At 38.7% G+C, this 12,128-nt stretch overlaps 1 protein-coding gene across 1 annotated transcript; it reads right to left on the bottom strand.

Annotated features, from left to right (window-relative positions):
- Positions 1–2,921: 2,921 nt before the first annotated feature.
- Positions 2,922–11,841, bottom strand: LOC110455388 (laccase-1-like). Its single transcript, XM_021505495.1, has 3 exons — positions 11,645–11,841; positions 5,084–7,106; positions 2,922–4,477 (listed from the first exon to the last, which is right to left on the bottom strand). Exons 1-3 carry the CDS (start codon positions 11,645–11,647, stop codon positions 4,275–4,277), a joined length of 2,229 nt encoding a protein of 742 aa, XP_021361170.1. The 5' UTR covers positions 11,648–11,841; the 3' UTR covers positions 2,922–4,274.
- Positions 11,842–12,128: the final 287 nt, after the last annotated feature.

The raw sequence follows: 12,128 nt of genomic DNA, 5'->3' as shown, positions 1-12,128 counted from the left end.
ACCTTCGGTAACGCGAGATCTCGTCAAGTCATGTGACATTGCTCATGGCCTAATTTCCATTAAAAACATGGGTTGGTATAGAAAACGTTGGAAAATACTTTTCGTAATGATCTTTGAAACATGTTATTGATACCACCTAGTACATAAAGAATAGATCTTTCGATCCATGTGCGACATGTGTGTGAAAGTGACGATTTGTTTCTAAAATATCAGATTGAAGTGCGCTCCGGGCACGGGTCGCATATTTCCCGCATATTATAGAGGGCCGGAGTTCTGACGTTAATCGACGACAGACCGATATGAAAAAAGTCGATAAAACGTCAGAATATTTGGACTACCTAAGGATAAAACACCTTTAGTAACCGTCGCAGAATGCGTAAACAAAATCGGATGCAAAAACTGCGACGCATCGTATATATTGGAGAGACTGGAAGGTGAATTGGGGTCCGCCTTGGTGAACACCGGAATGATACGAAAACCCAAGAGGGAAAGAAATACACCTGATCAGAAATGAAGCAGCCGGAGTCCCAGATCAATAAATCGGCATTCATAGACCCTGTACATACGCTTCACTAGTCATTTGTCTGATGAAGGTGACAGAGTACATACCGTATTATAAATTAGTCATCGAAAAGTCACATATAAACACTTGTTGGTTGTGCTACATTAGTCTTTTCACAATCAATACTTACCAACCTGAAGAAAATGTTTAGATTTACAACATATTGTTTATATTTATCTTCACTGTAGTAAAGATATACCAGATGTAAGGGTTGACTATTTCAAACGGTTCCTTCTGCCTTCATTGTCGTAGATTTTCAGTTCAGATGCCTATGAAGCGACAGTAGCAGTTTTTGCACTTTAAAACTGACCAACTGCCTAGAAGATGAAGCTACACTACACTACATATTTATAACAAAGGTTAAAATCATATCATCATCAACACACGCAATTTCAAACACACCAAATTAATCACAATAAACAGATTTGGCAAAAACAACTCAGTTACTACAACATAAACCTGTATGATAAAACATAATTCTGAGTTCGACAGGTAAGGTTATAAAGCGCGTATAATGAATACTGTGCTGCAAGGAAGTGCACTCAACCAAGTAGCTATTGGACCGTTTAACTAGCAGGATGCTGCAATGAGAGTGGACACTGTACTTGTCTAGCTGTAAGCTGTAGCTCTTGGACCGTTTACCTGGTAGGATGCTGCAAGGAGAGTGGACACTGTACTTGTCTAGCTTTAAGCTGTAGCTATTGGACCGTTTACCTGGCAGGATGCTGCAATGAGAGTGGACACTGTACGTGTCTAGCTGTAAGCTGTAGCTATTGGACCGTTTACCTGGTAGGATGCTGCAAGGAGAGTGGACACTGTACTTGTCTAGCTGTAAGCTGAGCTATTGGACCGTTTACCTGTCAGGATGCCGCAAGGAGAGTGGACACTGTACTGTCTAGCGTAAGCTGAGCTACTGGACCGTTTACCTGGCAGGATGCTGCAAGGAGAGTGGAAACTGTACTTGTCTAGCTGTAAGCTGAGCTATTGGACCGTTTACCTGTCAGGATGCCGCAAGGAGAGTGGACACTGTACTGTCTAGCGTAAGCTGAGCTACTGGACCGTTTACCTGGCAGGATGCTGCAAGGAGAGTGGACACTGTACTTGTCTAGCTGTTATCTGAGCTATTGGACCGTTTACCTGGCAGGATGCTGCAAGGAGAGTAAACACTGTACTTGCCTAGCTGTAAGCTGTAGCTATTGGACCGTCTACCTGGCAGGATGCCGCAAGGAGAGTAAACACTGTACTTGTCTAGCTGTAAGCTGTAGCTGTTGGACTGTTTACCTGGCAGTATGCTGCAAGGAGAGTGGACACTGTACTTGTCTAGCTTTAAGCTGTAGCTATTGGACCGTTTACCTGGCAGGTTGCTGCAAGGAGAGTGGACACTGTACTTGTCTAGCTTTAAGCTGTAGCTATTGGACCGTTTACCTGGCAGGATGCTGCAAGGAGAGTAAACACTGTACTTGCCTAGCTGTAAGCTGTAGCTATTGGACCGTTTACCTGGTAGGATGCTGCAAGGAGAGTGGACACTGTACTTGTCTAGCTGTAAGCTGTAGCTCTTGGACCGTTTACCTGGCAGGATGCCGCAAGGAGAGTAAACACTGTACTTGTCTAGCTGTAAGCTGTAGCTGTTGGACTGTTTACCTGGCAGTATGCTGCAAGGAGAGTGGACACTGTACTTGTCTAGCTTTTATCTGAGCTATTGGACCGTTTACCTGGCAGGATGCCGCAAGGAGAGTGGATACTGTACTTGTCTAGCTGTAAGCTGAGCTATTGGACCGTTTACCTGTCAGGATGCCGCAAGGAGAGTGGACACTGTACTTGTCTAGCTGTAAGCTGAGCTACTGGACCGTTTACCTGGCAGGATGCTGCAAGGAGAGTAAACACTGTACTTGCCTAGCTGTAAGCTGTAGCTATTGGACCGTTTACCTGGCAGGATGCCGCAAGGAGAGTGGACACTGTACTGTCTAGCGGTCACTCAGGGGATGGTGGAGGTCCAGAACGATGTCTATCACCAGAGACAGTATGTTATACGTCCCTGCTATCACAAGTTATTGCTGCAATTGCCTGTGAAACAATGAGGCTTAGACAATTTGATTGACCAATCGAATTACGAGGCGACATGAACGTGGCCCTTCTTCTGTATACCTTCTTCTGGACAGTATGTAAACAAACTCGGCCCTTCTTCTGTATACCGTGTATGTAAACAAACTCGGCCCTTCTAGTGCTTCTAGTACCGTAGGCTTACATAGGATTTTGATTATCAATGCATAAACTGACTGCATACAATGTATAAAATATAACAAACAGTATTCATCAAATGTGTAAAAGAGTGACTTGATAAAAAAGTGTTAGTTCAAACTTCGTTTAAACCAATAACTTTGTTATGTTAACAGTTGTTTGTAAGCAAATATTTCCATACAATAGCAGAAATTAAATCGAGTTGAGCGTCTTATTAAAAAACGCGCAGCATTATTGCCAAGTATGTCATTAGAATGTGTTCACAGTTACGCTGTTGAATTCCCTCATTGAAGTGGGGTAATTCAATATGCAGTAACATTTCCGTCGTTGTACTTCAAAATGAAATACACAGTAAATCTAATGGTTTTTACTGATGTACATACCCTAATAAGCTGATCATTCTAACAGTGTTTTGCACTCGTGAAAAATATCAGTATGCTACCATACTCGATTTCTGATATCATTACAGAAATAGGAAGAAACAGCGTAGTATTAAACAAGATATATATTTACTTTTCCTGCTTAAGCTTATGGACAAATATTGTGCAATGTTTCTTTTCAATCCAGTGAATATCAGCAAAAAAAAATACTTCTTTTCGCAACCGAATAAATCAATGATTCAAAATAACAGGTAAAATAAACATGAAGTACGGCATTCCTCTCACCGATCACTGTCCGCATCAACTATATATATATATAGATGCATATTTTTTTTTTCTTTATTTATTTTATCACAATTTTGAATCAAATTATTCCAGCTTATAGCAATCACCTTTGTTTGGCCGGTTGAAGTGCGCAAGGGTCTAAATTTTGGAGGAAACCGGAGTTCCCGAAGAAAGCCGTCTTGGTGAAAGGCGTGTGCGCTATCCACTGCGCCACCCGTCCAACCACGTCAATGTCAATCCCCTCTTAAGAGGAAAGCAGGTGCTCCCGGTCTTAATTGTCGAATGCCTGACTTTCATCAGTTCGCATGCTCTTTACCTCCGAATATTATTAAATATGAAAATCGGGTAAACATATCTTTCTTTTTGTTAGATTAAGTTAAGGACTTATATATGACTTAACGATTATAATTCAAGTGATTCGCATTGTTAAAACAATACCCATCTCAATCTTATCACATATAACACATGTTATTCACCTAATTACGAAATTTCCAAAAATTAATTTTCCTCTTTTTTGCAATGGCATTTTCTTCGGTGTGATGTCATGATGACGCTTCGATGCGTAACCTACTCTGCACGACTGAAAAAGCATTTGCTGCGGTCTCTTTCTCTTCATGAGGTTATAATTGATCAATTAAACATGCAAATACTGCATCAAAGCTTATATCAAACAATTTCGATGTTATTCAAACGTTAATGAAAAGCTGAATTGGTTGCACGGTAGTAGGTTATGGTACAACTAAAATGTATTTAATGATTACTAGAAATAATGTGTATCTATATACAATTATGAGTTAAAAATAGCACACCTAGTACTTTGCCACTGTTTCAAATGCCGGATTTTCCTTTCCACTAGCATTCTGTGGTATATTTTCTGGTACATAATTCGACTTCCGGTTTATCTTGAATGTCTTTACCTCCTTCCGCAGATGTAGAATATAGGCGATCAGAAACAAGATGATCAGGCCGAGAACAGTGAACATGATCCAAAACGTCTTCATTCCGTATCCTTCTGAAAAACAGCAAGAAACCCTTCCTTGATACTGTTGTTGTGTGTTGCTGTAACAGTTGTCGTGTTTTGTTAAAATTTCATTTCTTTATTTTTTCAAAATTTTGAAATATTTTCATAATATTTCATAATTTAAATCGGGAACGGCATTTGTGGAACATAGAATTGTTGGAAAAAAGGATAATTTTGCTTTTTACTCTTTTTGTTATCGTACATGTTCCCCTTAGCATGAAAAACAAATGATAATAATAATTAAGTGAACCCTAACTAATTCCTCTACTATTATGGCTATATATAAAGTTAAGAAATGGAACCGTCTACATCATGTCACGAAAGTCAACCAAAAACCCCACAAATCTTGCCTTGCGGCTACACACAGACTTCCTATATCTCATCCTGTTCAGTAATTCCCTTTTGCTAAACGACACGTTAATGAAGCTGCATTTTCATGTTTTAAACGTGCATATATTATCTGAAGGTGACTATTTTGTGTCCCCTGGCAGGGATATTTTTGTATTTATTATTTGTATACTTTTGAAAAATCATCATTAATGCACCAATCGATACTTATCGATACAATTTAAACATGATATACAATACAAATCATACCTTCTGTAGGCGGACACTTTGGCGTGATCTCAGGTTCTACGTTAGGAGCGGGTGTCATCTTTATGCTGTCCTCGTAATGTTCCCGATATTGCGACGGATAGCCATGGCAGATGGGAAAACCTTTAGGAGGAGATGGATGTCTGTCATAGGAGTTATTCAAAAGCATAACCATGCCGTCCTCAGAATGAAGCATAATATGACAATGTATCATCCATACACCTGGGTTATCGGCCTTGATTCTTATTACAGCGTATCCGCCGCTAGGGATGATCAATGTGTCCTTTCTTGGAGCGTTAGACAACTCTATTCCTGGGACGTTGTTTCCAAGCCAACTAGAATTACGCCAGGTGGCGTCGTTGCAGAAACTTTTCTTCATGCTTTTATTACCTCTACAGTCAATATCTGTATTTTGAGAAATGAATTTTGCTGTCGTCATATTGTAGGTTGCATAGCCCATTTTCAGCACATAAAACGAATAACCATGTAGGTGAACTGGATGGGACCAACCTGTGCCGATTCCCATATTGGTCAACACTAACTGAACGACATCGTTGTGTCTGATGTCCAAAGTGTGTGTGCATTCACAATGCTTTTCTTCGCCACAATCTACTTTGTCACATGTGGAATCTATTTCGTACGGTTGTGTTAGAGCAGAAACCTGTGGAGACTTGAACTTCCTTCCGTTAATTGAGGACGGGAAATGTTTGATTCCAGGAAATCCGAAATTAAGATGGTACTCTCTAAATGTATCCAGAGAGGTTGGAACAGGTGCGGGATCATTGTCAACTAAGGATCTCAGATGATCGAACCGTAGACAGTCGGTATATGTGTCAGCAGGGAAGGTTGTGAACGGACAATTGACGACCAGACATCTATCAGCTGCAGCGCATGTTCTCCTTAACGTTGTAGGTTCCTGTTCAAGAGTTGGTCCGTTGCTATAGTGCAATATTGCTTCAGTTTTGTGTGTTATTCCAATTTCTAAAGTTTCTGCCCGAACCCAGTAGTTCTCTGCAGTTTGGTTGGTTATCATTGTGAAGTCGTATCTCTCTCCGGGGTTAATCACAAATGATTCTGCTACAACGGGTTTTACATCGTAGCCGTCAGAGGCAATGATCGTCAGCTCGTGACTGTCGATTGAGACTCTGATTGGATATAATGCCCCGACGTGAATAACTCTGAACCTGTAGGTCGTGCCTGGGTCCACAGTGAACACAGATAGAGGGGCGCCATTGTGTTCCCTTGTTGTGCTGTTACTGTAGTATCTCCCTCTACCATTAATAAGTACTGAGTGCAAGAAAAATCGACTGAAATGACCTCCGTCGACAGAATCAGAAGTGGACTGCGATACACGGTTCTGAAAACTACCAAAATTCATTTTCTGATGATCCATATCCGCCCCCCAGTGATGATTCCAACCCTGTACGGTCATGATTCGTTCTTCCATTATGGATTGTCTTTCCCTGATGACAAATGCCCCGTTTAGTCCTTTGACACGTTGTGCACCCGTGTGGGAATGGTACCAATAGGTCCCTTTGGGTTCTGCAATGAAGTCGTACGTGAAGGTCTGGCCAGCAAGGATTGGACATTGAGTAACGAAAGGGACGCCGTCCATCCACTGGCTCCTGTGCTGAGGAAGGCCATGCCAATGAATCGTCACAGAGTCTGAAGCAAGCTTGTTAATGATATGGACTTTTAACCTCTGACCCGAGTAAACAATAATATCCGGCCCTGGGAGACTCTCATTGGCGACAACTACCAAACGGTCATCCTCCCATCCATCAGCGGTCATTACCTGGTCAGTTGGGACAGGAGACGCTGTGTCCGGATCACGGATGCTATACTTGTATAGTTTCCCCTTGTATGGGTAAACTTTCTTTTCGTCCTTGTGCATCATAGTCAATCTATGTTGGATGACTAACGTCGTTTCGCACTCTGTGGCATCTTCTGGACATTCGTACGCAATACTGGACTGGATGCAGGAAGTCAGGAAAACCAGGAAGATTATTCCTCCTTTGGAAGAAACCTGTAGTGAATAGAACATGATACTGTAGGCAGCATACATACCATAGTGATAACAATTGTAAGGACTAATTCTGATACTATAAGACACGAGTAGAATACACGAACAACCAAACAAAGCTTAACCCAGTCCTATTGGTGACCTGATACCTGTCTGTCTATGAGATACGATAAAGAATCCAAAATTGATTTCATTGACTATTTGTGTTACAATGTGATTAGAATACACCTATGGACCAATGTCCAAATTATGTTTGAAATATTCGTTTGGAGAAGACCACATGCTGTAATCATAAATATGATAAATAAAGATAAAGTCTTAAAAACCCTGCACCACTGCCATAAACTGTAACTAAGTGTTGAAAAGCTGTTTTTAGCCCGGCATGACTATCGCTAGCTTTGATAAATCATTTCTGAAAAGAAAACCATTCCTTGTTGGACTTTTTATACAGAATTTTATCGACAACAGTGTTCTGAGTGTAAAATAAAAATCAGCTGTTAAGCTACCCGGTCAACAGACCTGTCTTGGACAGTTACACCCGAACGGAAGTAAAAGGAGGTTACTGTATACAGGGAAAAACACAGTACATTGGTATAGGGATAATTTAGGGTGTTGTTATCACATTATGGATTTGTATTTATGTGGATTTTAATAAGGAACTCGGTGTCTTTGGTATAGAAAATAAAAAATATCCCGTACTATAGTTATACAACACACAAGGAAATAGCGTACTTTTCAGTATCGAGTTACAATTGACCTTATAAACTAAAATATTTTCGAAGCTTCTGGTATCTGGAGCTAAGTAAAGTATAAAAGCAAAACAAATAACAAGGTAAATTTGTACAGTAAATCTGTGCGTGCCGGTTTTGTTGCATGTTTTTCTCCAATCTTCAACATACCTTTTCTTATTATGTATGTAAAAGATAACTCACGAGCTGGTGTTTGATAAGCCTGTGCATCCTTCTTAAAATTCATAAAATAATGAGTGTTTATATCCATGGTGAGCCTCAGACAGCGGCTTGTACACTCACACACTCGTCATGGTCTGCTGATCATTCACGATCTCCAAAGCTTTTATACCAGAGAGATATTGAATGAAAAATTGGCAACAAAACCTGTTTTCAAATTCACAAGGACAGTTGCCAAATATTAACACTGTGATACAATAGGAACAAAAATCACGATAAATGTTACTATCCGCAAAGGATATTTTATACACCTCTGTATATACATATTGATGCAAGCAATGTTCTATAAAAAGGTAGTCGAAGTGCTATTTAATATGAGACGTGATTTTATACCAAACATATTGAACGTGAGTAAAATAAGGATTCTGGTTGTTCAAACAAAACTTCTACCTGATATTTACTCTATTTGAAGTATATATTGATATATAAAAAGGAGACAAACATTTGTTAAAATCCCCTTAGCATGGGGTTGACACTTTCCTTTCGTCCTTGACCAGATAGAAAAAAGCTTTCGAAACGTTTAAAATAATTTTAATTAAATTATTGAGTACATCTGTCCCAGCTGTTTCAGCTTTTATATAAGCGACCGTCATTACACTAGAATGGGGTACATAATGTAAAGCGCCGGGAGAAGGATCGGTGAGAACAAATCCTACCTCGTACCTGTAAGACTAACCCGTTTATGGGAAGCGTATTGTCTACGTAGTCTATAGTAATGTATACGCGTACAATTGTACCCCCTTTTCAAATGGTAGATTTCAGCTTTTTGAAAGGGAATCAACATAAAAAATCAAGAACTAATTTGAGTTTACGTTCAGTGAATGTAATGTGTAACGGGGGCAATTATATATTCCCCAAAACTGCCCGTAGACGCGAGTGAAGCATAGCATAGAGTTCACAGTGTCAATTGCGACCAATCAGAGGCAAGTCTATGACGGTCATGTTGTTACACAGCTGAACAGAAGTCGCGCTGTAGGCGGCGTTCTTTTATTTAGAACTGGGACAGTTGCACAATATATAAAACCTGAGCTGCATTTCAGTATTGCCGTGACTTTAAAACGAATTGTCCATTTCTATGTTAGAATAAAAGAGCTAGTGCGCAGCTTTTGTATACAATTTAGGTCATATGCTTTAAAGATCACACTAGGATGATATAATCATATTTCAACATCTTCGTATGTATTAAACTATATAGGTAACAGTTTGCTTTCGCCCCTGATTTGAATGAGCTGGTATCAGAAAAAATAAGCAGAAATAATATGTTATCTGTAAATGTGCAAACGGTATGCAAGGACCGACTACCATGTTCCATCCTCAGAAGGTAATTGTACAACTGTCGACCATATTCTGATTGAGTCAAATGTGTTTGATCTGGTCGATCAGTGCGAAGTTTTAGCTGACAATGAACTCAATGTAGCGGAGCTATATCCTATCATTTGCTCACGTACCGTACCCATTGCACTGCCGCACAGTTCAAAGGTTACGAAATATAATTGGAAAAAAGCTATTCGAGATGGGTCATTATTTAACAATAGAAACAGTTTGAAGGACAAATTGAGCTTTATTAAGATACTTGATGGCGATATAGCGTCAATCGATGTCTATCAAAGCAATATTGTGTCTCCTATAATACAGGCTTCCGAAGCATGTCTTAAACAGAAATCATATAGAACTTTTCTGAAACCGCATTGGAACGACAACCTAAGTGTATTACACAACATTATTAAACATAAAAAGCGAGAGTGGGTTAAAGATGACAAACACAGAGGGGGCAATGTCATTTTCAAAGAATATAAACAAGCAAATATTTAGGCGAATTCTTAGAAATACATTTAATCAATATATGGCCAATCAATTTAATGAAATTGATAAGAGTTGGGAGATTGATCAAATTTTATTTTTGGCATTTTTTTCTTTCCAAAACCAAAGCGAGGGAAACCACAAATATGTAAACTGAAATGAAATACAATGGCGCGACAGTAATAGATCCCGAAGGTATCGCACAGGCATGGGGCTCCCATTTGAGGCAGTTGTTTAAAAAAACCATCCAATGACTTGTTTGATAACACCTTCTGTCGACATATTACCTCATGTTTTAAAGAAATAGAATCAAAAGTTAAGCATGAAAACGATACTTTTTTAGATAGTCCTGTAACTGCATTAGAGGTAGGGACAATTGGGGAAAAACTTGCTTCCAACAAAGCTGGGGGTCGGGGCGGCATTGTATGAAAATATAAAATATTGGTGTGAGACATTATTTGTTCACTTGGCAAAAATATTAAATATGATGATAAGAAATAAATATATTCCTTAAGACTGGAAGAAAGGAATTATTATTACATTACATAAAGGACATGGGGAGACTAAAGATGACCCAAACAGTTACAGGGGTATAACACTTTTACCGGTATCTGTTTTAGATTGTTTAAAATGCTGTTATCAAAAAAGGATTGACCCAGTCCTAGATTAAGAAAACTTTCCAAACAGATAACAAGCCGCCTATCAAAAGGGTTTATTTTGTCAGTATACATCATATAATGTACAAGAGTGTATAAATTATAGTTTAGAACATGGTTCAAATGTACTTTAAAGCAATAAAGCATTCGACACTGTGTGGCATGCCGGTCCACTGTACAAAATTTATGAAATGGGTCTGAATGCGAAAGTGTGAAGTATCCTTAAAGTAATGTACACTGATGTAGAAAGCGTTGTTTTATTGACACGTAATGATTTTACATCAACTCCTCTGAGGGGCGCGGGATTTTACAAGGCAGTGTTTTGTCCGGAAATTGTACTTGATTTTTATAAATGATTTGTTAATTGAAATCGATTCAAGTGGAAATGGTGCAATGGTAACTGATATTAAACACAAACAGATGATATTTGATTAATTAGTACAAATATTATTTATCTCCAGTATATGGTATAGTGTATCTACATGTGAAACGTACAATAGGAAATGGAGATTTACTTTTTCCTACACCAAAAGCAAAATTGTTACTTTTTCAAATAAAAGAAATACACGAAAGTACAAAGAAATATACTTATACCAATGTGCATTGCCAGTAGTTGATAATATAATGCATGAAGTGCTGATGCTAAATAGCAAACGAAATAATACAAACAGAACTGCTCGCGCTCGTAGTAAACTGAAATCGAGTATCATGGCTCTACTACGATCTGGAGCATACCAAAGGGCACTGAGCCCTTTAACTACAGCCAAAATTAATCAAACTTAAGGTTTATCGATCCGCTCTGTATGGGTGTGAACTTCTCACAAAAACAGTAGTTATCATGCTAGAGAGAGAGCAACATTATATTGTTAAATCTATTCAAGGATTCGTTAAATCCACTAGAACAGACATATGTACATCGCTAATCACTTAGACTTACAATTGAGCCATTCATTGACATCAAGAAATAATTTTCCTTGGTAGGATCTGTCGAATGGGAACAAATGTTCCTTGCTTGGAACTAGATTATATGTATTCCTGTAAATATAAAAACAATAAATACATGTATATCATATAACAATTTATAACAAAAACAACATATTTGTTGTGCTTTGCTTACCATAGTGTTTGCGTTCCCCCCTCGTCCTTTATCACACAGACAAGATTTGCGATCCGTGTAAACATCAGAATGTTATGCAGGAGTACGTTAATCCCAAACCTGCCTTGCAAGTCCTACCTCGTAAGTTTATATAGACGACCGTCACGGTTGGTTCTACACTAATGGGGTACATAGTGTGCACCATCATGGAAAGGAAGGCTGGAATAGAAAAACGTGGGCCCCACCTGTATTTAAAAGAAGAAAAATCGTCTGCATTACAATCTTTTTACAGGTTGGAAATGGTTTTTGTTGAGGAAGTCGACTTAAAAATTCATGAACAGATTTTAAATTTGTTGAATATGTACATACGAGATTATATAACGTGGAATATTGGTATGAATACAAAAAGTTGGCTAGTGATTAGTTTGTCTATATAGTAGTTTATGTTAATAAGTATTCATTCTTAATATATATAACATTCATATTTCTGTTGGAAGTCTCAGTT

The sequence above is a fragment of the Mizuhopecten yessoensis genome, unplaced genomic scaffold, assembly GCF_002113885.1.
Source record: "Mizuhopecten yessoensis strain PY_sf001 unplaced genomic scaffold, ASM211388v2 scaffold923, whole genome shotgun sequence".
In the NCBI taxonomy this organism is placed as follows: domain Eukaryota; kingdom Metazoa; phylum Mollusca; class Bivalvia; order Pectinida; family Pectinidae; genus Mizuhopecten; species Mizuhopecten yessoensis.
The sequence above is the reverse complement of the archived record's forward strand: the minus strand, read 5'-3'. Positions and strand labels throughout refer to the sequence as shown.